Source organism: Salvelinus alpinus, chromosome 25 (genome assembly GCF_045679555.1).
Source record: "Salvelinus alpinus chromosome 25, SLU_Salpinus.1, whole genome shotgun sequence".
NCBI classification, from domain to species: Eukaryota; Metazoa; Chordata; class Actinopteri; order Salmoniformes; family Salmonidae; genus Salvelinus; species Salvelinus alpinus.
In genome coordinates, this window is record NC_092110.1 from 46,799,889 (window position 1) to 46,813,370 (window position 13,482).

A 13,482-nucleotide genomic window follows, 5' to 3' on the forward strand; every position below is an offset into this window, starting at 1 on the left:
TATGTACATATAAATATATGAATGAGTGATGACCGAGCGGCATAGGCAAGGTGCAAAAAAATGGTATAAAATACAGTATATACATATGAGATGAGTAATGCAAGATATGTAAACATGATTAAAGTGACATTTTTTTAAAAGCATGTCTTCACAGGATTGTCTGTCTTTCTACAGGCTACATACCAGGAGCACGATCTCAATGTTCAAAATAAACCAGAGAGCTACATTCTGCGACCAGAGGATCAATAGTTTAACAAAATAACAGTGTATTAAAATGTTCTCACAAGCACACACATTTAACTGCCAAAATAAAGGGAACACCAACAAAGTGTAGGGTATTGGGCCACCACGAGCTTCCAGAACAGCTTCAATGCTCCGTGGCATAGATTCTACAAGTGGACCTAAACCACGCCAGGAAAATGCACCCCACCACACAGCATATACTTTGTATCACTTATTTACTCAAGTGTTTCCTTTATTTTGTGGGAACAAGGTACAGTTGGGAAAGTAAATGCCTACTGCTGAAAAGAGAAGACTAGTCTGTGTGTGGCACCGATATAAACTATTCTCAAGGACTCCTGATTATTTATTTTTTTGTGAACAGCAGAACTGTTTTTCAAAGTATCTCATCTTGAGATAGGCTACTGCCATCAATTTGAGTAGTACATTTTTTTTTTTTTAAATCTTAATCTGGCCCTGCATGACAATAACATTAATACATGCTTAATAGTTGACTAGCGAGATACACTATTTTGAATTGGTTGTCGTTTGGCTGGTTATCTAGTTTGTCTGTTGTATATCAGTATTTTACCTGCTGCACAAATGTCTCTCTCCTCTGGCAACTGCCCACTGGCATACACACACAGACCATGACTTTTACAGGATTTTCTGTGCTATAACTGGGCAGATAACTCAGTAACTAGTACGGCCCCTATCCTCATCGACGGGGCAGCAGTGGAGAAGGTGAAAGGTTTTAAGTTCCTCGGCATACACATCACGGACAAACTGAAATGGTCAACCCACACAGACAGTGTGGTGAAGAAGGCGCAACAGTGCCTCTTCAACCACAGGAGGCTGAAGAAATGTGGCTTGTCACCTAAAACGCTCACAAACGAGGTCAGTACAGATGCACAAATCACCGCCTGGAACGGCAACTGCTCCGCCCATAACTGCAAGGCTCTCCAGAGGGTGGTGCGGTCTGCACAACCCATCACCGGGGTCACACTGCCTGCCCTCCAGGACACCTACAGCACCCGATGTCACAGGAAGGCCAAAAAGATCATCAAGGACAACAACCACCCGAGCCACTGCCTGTTCACCCCGCTATCATCCAGAAGGCAAGGTCTGTACAGGTGCATCAAAGCTGGGACCGAGAGATTGAAAAAACAGCTTCTATCTCAAGGCCATCCGACTGTTAAAAAGCCATCACTAACAGAGAGGCTGCTGCCAACATAGAGACTCAAATCTCCTACATACACATTGGCCACTTTAAAATCAGACCCATCTTTCACTCCATAAACCAAGGTTTCCATCTTTTGGTGACATAACATGTACAATGTGCATAGAACGGGTTGTGCTTTTTTTATTAGTGTTTGTAATATATTTATTTGGTATGGAAAATAAATGATTTTAATGTCAGGTGGTGCTTAAATAGCCTACTTTTATTTGTTGCAAATTCTGTAATGGAAATCCACGTGTTTTCGATTGAAAGATAGTCAAATTAAATCAGAGGAAAAATGTTTTTAGAAAGCTGTCATAACTTAAATATTTCATGGTAATGAAAGTCAGATTTTTCTCTAGGCTATATCTTCTTGGAAATAGAAAGATTTAAATATGAATTATTGGGAACATTTTTATTGATGTTATAAAAGCGTTATGAAAGTGGAAAATCTCTTACAAAATCATCCATGAAAGGGGCAGTGTCTTCAGGGAAATCCGTCCCCTTTTAAAGTCGTGCAACAAGTCGACGAGTCAGCTCCAGCTCTCCCTCCTCTCTCCCTCCTCTCTCCCTCTGCTGAGGGCTGTACAGCTGGCAATTTACAGACAGACGGGATGAACGTCAATTGGCTAGGAGGTCCAAGCCCCGCAAACCAAACGCTTCTATAAGGTGCATAAATCAAGACGAAACCATTTTTCTCTCAATTTTTATTTTGTCAAGGTTTGCAAACATTAGAGAAAATAACATTTAGTATAGAAGAGTCTATCCCTGGAACCATCTAAAACCGTTATAAACTTTCGAGGCTGGACACGTTGTAACCGGTAAGTTCAAGCTTTTTGTCGTTAGGGTAAAACAAATGTCATCGGGGTAGTGATGTGGTAGTTGCTAAGATACATCTCCTCATTCTTCCTTTCCAAATAATACATTTTATAAATGTAGACGAACTTCTTGGTAACATTTGAAACGTTCAGGTTGTGGTTTGAGAAAGATGAGCAGCTACATTAACCTAAATGAGCTAGACAGACGGCTAGAAAGTTAGACAGCTCGACAGTAACCTAGCCATGGCGTGTGTGGGATATTATCAGCACAGGTAATGATAGTTGTCTTTTCAGATCTGTCCGAAAAGGAAGTCTGTCCTATCTAACACAGAACCATTATAGTGGTGTGCTAATGACTACAATATCGGTGTGTAGTCTGAATGTTAGTGGCTGAGGAAATTCTCACGTATTGATCTGCCATTTGCCTGTAAAGTGTCCTGATATAATAGTAGTACTCGTGTAGCGTTAATAGCCGTATTTCATCAATTGTCCTTTGGAGAGAGAGAGAGCAACCTGGTCTCAGAGCATTTTCGTATTATTCTGTCCCGTGTGGCTCAGTTGGTAGAGCATGGCGCTTGCAACGCCAGGGTTGTGGGTTCATTCCCCACGGGGGGACCAGGATGAATATGTATGAACTTTCCAATTTCTAAGTCGCTCTGGATAAGAGCGTCTGCTAAATGACTTAAATGTAAATGTAATTCTGCACGTAAATCCAAGGGAGAGCGGGCTTCAAGTGGTTTCCACTAGATAACACAGCCACAAAGTCTACATTGGCAACAATTGCTTTTTGGTCTTACTTTTTGGTCTCTTTTGCTTTTAGGTCTTACTTTGGGGTTCGGTATAAGGTTATGGTTAGGTTAAAATAAGATTTTAACAAAGATAAATTGTATAAATGGGTGGGGTTTAGCCGTAATTATGACTTTGTGGCTGTTAACTAGTGACGATCGCTTCAAATCTTGAAATTACTGATTTTCTTTCCAGAGCTATTGCCTGTCACTCAAAGGTCATTTTTTTTAACAAACCCAACGCAATGGTAAATCTTAGCGCTGGCTGTAGGGTTATAGGTCCGGGGGTGTGTCTGAAATATTTTAGCTATTTTTCACTGCTGGAATAATGAGCGCAATAGCTGGTGGTTGTGCGAAAAGGGGGTACCTAGTCAGTTGTACAACTGAATGTCTTCAACTGAAATGTGTCTTCCTCATTTAACCCAACCCCTCTGAATCAGAGAGATGTGTCTTCCTCATTTAACCCAACCCCTCTGAATCAGAGAGGAGAGTCTTCCTCATTTAACCCAACCCCTCTGAATCAGAGAGGTGTGTCTTCCTCATTTAACCCAACCCCTCTGAATCAGAGAGGTGCAGGGGGTTGCCTTTAATCAACATCCACGTCTTCGGCGCCCGGGGAACAGTGGGTTAAACTGCCTTGCTCAGGGGCCTTGTAATTGGCTTCAATGTGTATAGGACATATGCACATGTAGGTAGAGTTAAAGTGACTATGCATAGATTATAAACAGAGAGCAGCAGGAGTGTAAAGAGGGGTCTGGGTAGCCCTTTGATTAGCTGTTCAGGAGTCTTATGGCTTGGGGGTAGAAGCTTTAAGAAGCCTTTTGGACCTCGACTTCGCGCTCCGGTACCCATTGCCATGCGGTAGCAGAGAGAACAGTCTATGACTGGGGTGGCTGGAGTCTTTGACAATTTTTAGGGCCTTCCTCTGACACCGCCTGGTATAGAGGTCCTGGATGGCAGGAAGCTTGGCTTGTACTGCGCCGTACGCACTACCCTCTTCTTTATTTTTTATTTTATTTCATCTTTATTCAACCAGGTAGGCTAGTTGAGAACAAGTTCTCATTTACAACTGCGACCTGGCCAAGATAAAGCATAGCAGTGTGACACAGACAACAACACAGAGTTACACATGGAGTAAACAATAAACAAGCCAATGACACAGTAGAAAAAAGAAAGTCTATATACAGTGTGTGCAAAAGGCATGAGGAGGTAAGGCAATAAATAGGCCATAGGAGTGAATAATTACAATTTAGCAGATGAACACTGGAGTGATAAATGAGCAGATGATGATGTGTAAGTAACGATACTGGTGTGCAAAAGAGCAGAAAAGTAAATAAAATAAAAACAGTATGGGGATGAGGTAGGTAGATTGGATGGGCTATTTACAGATGGACTATGTACAGCTGCAGCGATCGGTTAGCTGCTCAGATAGTTGATGTTTAAAGTTGGTGAGGGAAATAAAAGTCTCCAACTTCAGCAATTTTTGCAATTCGTTCCAGTCACTGGCAGCAGAGAACTGGAAGGAAAGGCGGCCAAATGAGGCGTTGGCTTTGGGGATGATCAGTGAGATATACCTGCTGGAACGTGTGCTACGGGTGGGTGTTATCGTGACCAGTGAACTGAGATAAGGCGGAGCTTTACCTAGCATAGACTTATAGATGACCTGGAGCCCGTGGGTCTGGCGACGAGTATGTAGCGAGGGCCAGCCGACTAGAGCATACAGGTCGCAGTGGTGGGTGGTATAAGGGGCTTTGGTGACAAAACGGATGCCACTGTGATAGACTGCATCCAGTTTGCTGAGTAGAGTGTTGGAAGCTATTTTGTAGATGACATCGCCGAAGTCGAGGATCGGTAGGATAGTCAGTTTTACGAGGGTAAGTTTGGCGGCGTGAGTGAAGGAGGCTTTGTTGCGAAATAGAAAGCCGATTCTAGATTTGATTTTGGATTGGAGATGTTTAATATGAGTCTGGAAGGAGAGTTTACAGTCTAGCCAGACAACTAGGTATTTATAGTTGTCCACATATTCTAGGTCGGAACCGTCCAGGGTAGTGATGCTAGACGGGCGGGCGGGTGCGGGCAGCGATCGTTTGAAGAGCATGCATTTGGTTTTACTAGCATTTAAGAGCAGTTGGAGGCCACGGAAGGAGAGGTGTATGGCATTGAAGCTCGTCTGGAGGTTAGTTAACACAGTGTCCAAAGAAGGGAGAGAAGTATACAGAATGGTGTCGTCTGCGTAGAGGTGGATCAGGGAATCACCCGCAGCAAGAACGACATCATTGATATATACAGAGAAAAGAGTCGGCCCGAGAATTGAACCCTGTGGTACCCCCATAGAGACTGCCAGAGGTCCTGTAGTGCCTTGCGGTCAGAGGCCGAGCAGTTGCCATACCAGGCAGTGATGCAACCAGTCAGGATGCTCTCGAAGGTGCAGCTGTAGAACCTTTTGAGGATCTGAGGACCCATGCCAAATCTTTTCAGTCTCCTGATGGGGAATAGGCTTTGTCGTGCCCTCTTCACGACTGTCTTAGTTTCTGTCTTAGTTTCACATGGCAACGGGCCACAAATCTTGCTGCTGTGACTGCACACTGTGGCATTTCACCTAATAGATATGGGAGTTTGTCAAAATTGGATTGGTTTTCTAATTCTTTGTGGGTCTGTGTAATCTGAGGGAAACATATGTCTCTAATATGGTCATATATTTGGCAGCTCAGTTTCCACCTCATTTTGTGGGCAATGTGCTCACAACGGCGACCTCTCTCAATAGCAAGGCTATGCTCACTGAGTCTGTACATAGTCATGTGTTCTGCCACTGTGTACTCTCTGTTTAGGGCCAAATCACATTCTAGTTTGCTCTGTTTTTGGTAATTCTTTCCAATGTGTCAAGTAATCTTTTTTTCCTCATGATTTGGTTGGGTCTAATTGTGTTGCTGTCCTGGGACTCTGTGGGGTCTGTTTGTGTTTATGCCGAGGTAGGTATAGTTTTTCATGTGCTATAGGGCAGGTATTTCCAAACTTGGGTAATGCCATCGGGTACGCCAAATAAAATGTGCCATTTTTTCAGTCCATTTATATTTTCCAACGGGGCTATACATTTGGGTGAGTTTATTTCTTGCCTGAGTAGCCTCGTTTCACTTCCGAAAATAAAATGAAACCATCTGTGTTGTTATTTCGCAAAACACTAATGTCAAATAATTAACATCCAATCACATTAACCGTTACTCTCTCGCGGGAATTCCACTAACGGTCCGTATGTAGCCGAACGTAGCTGCTGCTCATGTTGGTATCTGTACTGATGGCGCAAAAGCCATGATGGGGAGACATAGTGGAGTGGTAACGCGTGTGCAAGCAGTTGCTCCCGAAGCCACTTGGGTACACTGCAGCATCCACTGAGAGTTGGGTGTTTTGGACTCTACAGTGAAAATGGTTAACTTGGTTAAAGCAAGGCCCCTGAACTCTCGTGTATTTTCTGCACTATGAAATGATATGGGCAGCGACCATGTAACGCTTTTACAACATACAAAGTGCGCTGGTTATCAAGGGGCAAAGTATTAACACATTCTTTTGAATTGAGAGACAAGCTTAAAGTTTTCTTTACTGACCATAATTTTCAGTTTCTCACACGACTGACCTATGTGGGTGATGTTTTTTCTCGCCTGAATGATCTGAATCTAGGATTACAGGGACTCTCCCCAACTATATTCAATGTGAGGGACAAAATTGAGGCTGATTAAGAAGTTGGAGCTCTTCTCTGTCTGCATTAACAAGGACAATACACAGGTCTTTCCATCATTGTATGATTTATTGTGTGTAAATGAACTCAAGCTTACGGACAACGTCAACTGTGATATAGCGAAGCACCTGAGTGAGTTGGGTGCGCAATTACGCAGGTACTTTCCCGAAACGGACGACACAAACAACTGGATTCGTTATCCCTTTCATGCCCTGCCTCCAGTCCACTTACCGATATCTGAACAAGAGAGCCTCATCAAGATTGCAACAAGCGGTTCTGTGAAAATTTTATTTAATCAGAAGCCACTGCCAGATTCTGGATTGGGCTGCGCTCAGAGTATCCTGCCTTGGCAAATCACGCTGTTAAGACACTGATGCCCTTTGCAACTACGTACCTATGTGAGAGTGGATTCTCGACCCTCAATAGCATGAAAACTAAACACAGACACAGACTGTGTGTGGAAAATGATTTTAAGACTGAGACTCTCTCCAATACAACCCAACATTGCAGAGTTATGTGCCTCCTTTCAAGCACACCCTTCTCATTAACCTGTGGTGAGTTATTCACCATTTTTGATGAACAAATAAGGTTTTAAATGTAAGATGGTTAAATAAAAGCAAAATGATTGATTATTATTATTTGTGCCCTGTTCCTATAAGAGCTCTTTGTCACTTCACACGGTTGGGTTCTGCGAATCTGAAATATACTTATTCGTGTCACTGAGGGAGAGAGGCTAATGTATCAGGGAAAGTGATCACGTGGCAGGCATTGATAAGGGGAGAGAGCCATGGATTAATGATGAGGAGGGAAGGGGGGGGGGGGGGGGGTCGAGATCAGGTCAGGTCACGTTAAGGGAGAAAGAGAAGTTTATGACCCGTATCACTTAGTTTCCTGCCTAACAGTAAAGATACAATGTTTGTACAGATGTGTAAGAGGAGACTCAGCCTATGAGGAAGGGTTAAATATCAGTGCTTGTGTGAAAATGTTTTTCTAATGCAGCTGAGCCTCTGGGAGAATAAACTTGTTTAAGCAGTTCATAATGTCCGGTGAGTTTTATACTCTGAGAATTAGAACCGAACACCACGCGCCTGGTTGTGACAGAAACTCACACTCGTTATTATGTTTAATAAATGTATAGTGTGTGTGTGGCAACGATGGCAAAAAACAACATTTGAGAGTGCGCTGACCCTGGTGCTAGAGGGGGTACAGCTGGAGGTTGAATGTTTAATAAAGGGGTACGGGACTATAACAAGTTGGGGAACCACTGCTCTAGAGCAACTGTCTAAATGGGATTCGTATTTGTGGTCCTGGCAATTGGACCTTTTTTGGAACACCATTATTTTTGACTTACTGAGATTTACTGTCAGGGCCCAGGTCTGTACAATCTATACAGAAGATCTAGGTGCTGCTGTAGGCCCTCCTTGGTTGGGGACAGAAGCACCAGATCATCAGCAAACGGTGACATTTGACTTCAGATTCTAGTAGGGTGAGGCCGGGTGCTGCAGACCAATGTTTCCTAAATAAAAAACGTAGGCACTGAGCAAATTTCAGGTCTACTGAGCGCAAACTTGAACAAATTCTGTGTCTTCTTGTGCGTGTTTACTGTGAACACTAAGGCTGTACCCGCTTTAAGTTACAGTTTTACTGTGAACACTGAGGCTGTACCCGCTTTAAGTTACAGTTTTACTGTGAACACTGAGGCTGTACCCGCTTTAAGTTAGTTTTACTGTGAACAATGAGGCTGTACCCGCTTTAAGTTACAGTTTTACTGTGAACACTGAGGCTGTACCCGCTTTAAGTTAGTTTTACTGTGAACACTGAGGCTGTACCCGCTTTAAGTTACAGTTTTACTGTGAACACTGAGGCTGTACCCGCTTTAAGTTAGTTTTACTGTGAACACTGAGGCTGTACCCGCTTTAAGTTAGTTTTACTGTGAACACTGAGGCTGTACCCGCTTTAAGTTACAGTTTTACTGTGAACACTGAGGCTGTACCAGCTTTAAGTTACAGTTTTACTGTGAACACTGAGGCTGTACCTACTTTAAGTTACAGGTTTACTGTGAACACTGAGGCTGTACCTGCAGGTTTACTGTGAACACTGAGGCTGTACCTACTTTAAGTTACAGGTTTAACAGTGGTCAAGTAGACTACTGTGGCTATTTGATCATAATGTAGGCCTACCAGAGTGGCCTACCATCAAAAACAATGGAGAAAATGCATCTCATAACATTTTAACATGGAAATAGCTGTTCTATCATTCAGCCTACTGTAGGTGGTGTTCAATGTAGACCTACATTCCATGAGACTTTTGGGGGGGAAAACATTGTTACAACCTGTCTCAAGATTGTAACAATGGGAAACCACAGACTGAGTAAAGGAAAAACTAAATTAATTTCTTCCATAAATAAACACTCACAACAATAATCAGACGAGGCAGGAAGGTCAGTAAATTAGGCGTCAACTGCCAACGCCACAACGAAACAACCAAAAGCTATGCATGGAGAGAGGAATCTCTCGCTGAACGGGGAAACAGTGGCTTTATGCCACAGCTGAGCTGTCACAGGTGTACCCTATCAGCACTGACCCCCCCTCCCAGCCCTGCCCACCTCTCCTGCTCCGCCCACCTCTCCTCCTCCACCCAGCAATCTCCTCCTCCACCCACTTCTCCTCCTCCGCCCACCTCTCCTGCTCCGCTCACCTCTCCTACTCCGCCCACCAATCTACTCCTCCACCCAGCAATTTCCTCCTCCGCCCACCTCTCCTGCTCCGCCCACCTCTCCTCCTCCGCCCACCTCTCCTGCTCCGCCCACCTCTCCTGCTCTGCCCACCTCTCCTACTCCGCCCACCTCTCCTCCTCCGCCCACCTCTCCTGATCCGCCCACCTCTCCTGCTCTGCCCACCTCTCCTCCTCCGCCCACCTCTCCTGCTCCGCCCACCTCTCCTGCTCCGCCCACCTCTCCTGCTCCGCCCACCAATCTCCTCCTCCGCCCACCTCTCCTGCTCTGCCCACCTCTCCTGCTCCGCCCACCTCTCCTGCTCCGCCCACCTCTCCTGCTCCGCCAACCTCTCCTGCTTTGCCCACCTCTCCTGCTCCGCCCACCTCTCCTGCTCCGCCCACCTCTCCTACTCCGCCCACCAATCTCCTACTCCGCCCACCTCTCCTCCTCCGCCCACCAATCTGCTACTCCGCCCACCTCTCCTGCTCCGCCCACCTCTCCTGCTCCGCCAACCTCTCCTGCTTTGCCCACCTCTCCTGCTCCGCCCACCTCTCCTGCTCCGCCCACCTCTCCTACTCCGCCCACCAATCTCCTACTCCGCCCACCTCTCCTCCTCCGCCCACCAATCTCCTACTCCGCCCACCTCTCCTCCTCCGCCCACCAATCTGCTACTCCGCCCACCTCTCCTGCAGGAAGTAAGCACAACTAAACCCAGTAGACAGAGCAGGGAGGGGCGATAATGGTGTTGATGTGAGCCATTACCAGCCACACTTGACATTAACCTGTTTATCCACTTGTTCTTCAGACAAGGAGGTGACTGAATGTATGCCCTCGTTAATTCGTTGATTATATATGCTGAAGTGAGTGCGGCTCAAGCTGCATCTCTGTTTCAACCCCCCCAGCCCTGTGGAAATTAATCTGTGTGTTTTATGCCAATTTTAACCTATTGAAATCTCCTGCTCCTCCCAGTGGACCTATTGACCTCTCCTGCCCCTCCCAGGGGACCTATTGACCTCTCCTGTCCCCCCCAGGGGACCTATTGACCTCTCCTGTCCCTCCCAGGGGACCTATTGACCTCTCCTGCCCCTCCCAGGGGACCTATTGACCTGTCCTTCCCCTCCCAGGTGGACCCATTGATGTCTCCTTCCCCTCCCAGGGGACCTACTGACCTCTCCTGTCCCCCCCCCCCCAGGGGACCTATTGACCTCTCCTGCCCCTTCCAGGGGACCTATTGACCTCTCCTGTCCCTCCCAGGGGACCTATTGACCTCTCCTGTCCCTCCCAGTGGACCTATTGACCTCTCCTGTCCCTCCCAGGGGACCTATTGACCTCTCCTGTCCCTCCCCTTACAGGTCGGAAAGATGAAGACCTCAAGATGGTGGCAGCAATGTTCAGTCATCAGCTTCCTGTTAGCTGTGTGGCTTCCTGCCTGGATCATGGCCCAGACAACGCCCCCTACCCAGGGCACCACCTCCCCCAAACCCCAGAACGACCGGCTGCAGTTTCGTCTGGTGGGGTACCCCCGGAAGCACAACGAGGGGCGCATCGAGGTCTTCTACAAGGGAGAGTGGGGGACCATCTGTGATGACGACTTCTCTCTGTCCAACGCCAACGTCCTCTGTCGGCAGCTGGGCTTCGTCTCCGCTACGGGGTGGACACATAGTGCCAAGTACGGCAAGGGACTAGGTGAGGGACCACCTGCAAAATGGCATATATTAATATGTTCTGTTTATATATTATTATGTAATATGTTCTGTTTATATATTATTATTTAATATGTTCTGTTTATATATTATTATTTAATATGTTCTGTTTATATATTATTATTTAATATGTTCTGTTTATATATTATTATATAATATGTCTGTTTATATATTATTATTATTATTTTATATGTTATTTTTATATATTATTATTATATAATATGTTCTGTTTATACATTATTATTAATATGTTCTCTTTATACATTATTATTATTATTTAATATGTTCTGTTTATATATTATTATATAATATGTTCTGTTTATACAGTATTATTATTATTATTATTTAATATGTTCTGTTTATATATTATTATTTAATATGTTCTCTTTACATATTATTATTATTATTTAATATGTTCTGTTAATATATTATTATATAATATGTTCTGTTTAAATATTATTATTTAATATGTTCTGTTTATACATTATTATTATAATTGAATATGTTCTCTTTATATATTATTATGTAATATGTTCTCTTTATATATTATTATAATAATTTAATATGTTCTGTTCATACATTATTATATAATATGTTCTCTATATATTATTATTTAATATGTTCTGTTTATACATTATTTTGTAATATGTTCTCTTTATATATTATTATTTAATATGTTCTCTTTATATATTATTATTATTATTTAATATGTTCTGTTTATACATTATTATGTAATATGTTCTCTTTATATATTATTATTTAATATGTTCTCTTTATATATTATTATTATTATTTAATATGTTCTGTTTATACATTATTATGTAATATGTTCTCTTTATATATTATTTAATATGTTCTCTTTATATATTATTATTATTATGTCATATGTTCTGTGTATATATTATTATTTAATATGTTCTGTTTATATATTATTATTATTTAATATGTTCTGTTTATATATTATTATGTAATATGTTCTGTTTATATATTATTAGATTATATTTTCTATTTATATATTATTATTTTGTATGTTCTGTTAATATATTATTATTATTATTTAATATGTTCTGTTTATATATTATTAGATACTATGTTCTGTTTATATATTATTATTATTATTTAATATGTTCTATGTCAGAGCATGGCGTCATGTTAAAGACGTTTTAAACGTTTCCTGTTGAAAAGTGATGAAGAGTTAAAATATGTGTTTTGCACAAGTGTTTTTTAGACAACTGCAAACTTGAAGGAGCAGGGCATTCAAGGTGATGGTCTGATGGAAACTCGCGATGTTGCCAGCCTCCATCTTGCTTGAGGAACAATAGAGAACTAACAAGGAAGCCCCCCCCCCCCCCCCCCCACTTGTGCCATGTCATGAGGATACCTGTTACCATATTGAGATGTACCTTTAGTTCAGTAAATCAGGTGTTAAATGAGGTGAGAAGGAGGGTGGAGTACTACTGTAAAGTGTTTACTACTAGTGACTGTCTGTCTACTCTCTATGCAGGGAAGATCTGGCTGGATAATGTGCAGTGTAACGGAGGGGAGAAGAGCATTGAGCTGTGTAAATCTCGGGGCTGGGGCAACAGTGACTGCACACACGATGAGGACGCTGGAGTCGTCTGCAAGGACGAGAGACTTCCTGGTTTTGTCGACTCCAACATCATCGATGTAAGGCACTAATTGTATTGTCATGCGCAGTAGGTGGGTTGGGGTCAATCCCATTTAAATTCCAGTCAATTCAGGAGTACATCGAAACCCTAATTCTATTCAATGCTTTTGAATTAGGAAAATGTTGAATTGGAATTGCTTTATCCATAGGTCTCTGGTCAAAAGTAGTGCACTATATAGGGATTAGGATGCTATTTAGGATGTTGCCAGGCCTACTGATTAATATAACACTGTGTTCTTGGTGGATTAATATGAGTCTATAAGTAGACTGATATAGTAAACATTTAACAACCTAGCACAGCTCCACATGTAACTGGGAGAGACATATAGATTACTATGGTAACCAGAGACATACTGACAAACATATAGATTACTATGGTAACCAGAGACATACTGACAGACATATAGATTACTATGGTAACCAGAGACATACTGACAGACATATAGATTACTATGGTAACCAGAGACATACTGACAGACATATAGACTACTATGGTAACCAGAGACATACTGACAGATATATAGATTACTATGGTAACCAGAGACATACTGACAGATATATAGATTACTATGGTAACCAGAGACATACTGACAGATATATAGACTACTATGGTAACCAGATAC

The 13,482-nt window shown here is 42.8% G+C and overlaps 1 protein-coding gene across 3 annotated transcripts in view; it reads left to right on the forward strand.

Annotated features, from left to right (window-relative positions):
- Nucleotides 1-1,993: 1,993 nt before the first annotated feature.
- The window catches only part of LOC139554043 (lysyl oxidase homolog 3B), an 88,334-nt gene continuing 76,845 nt past the window's right edge, over nt 1,994-13,482 (forward strand). For all 3 annotated transcript variants that reach the window (XM_071366954.1, XM_071366949.1, XM_071366950.1), the window contains exons 1-3: nt 1,994-2,259; nt 10,840-11,173; nt 12,695-12,858. In XM_071366954.1, the coding sequence (XP_071223055.1) occupies nt 10,849-11,173; nt 12,695-12,858 (489 nt within the window). In that variant the 5' untranslated portion in view covers nt 1,994-2,259; nt 10,840-10,848. The remainder of the gene's footprint in view (nt 2,260-10,839; nt 11,174-12,694; nt 12,859-13,482) is intronic.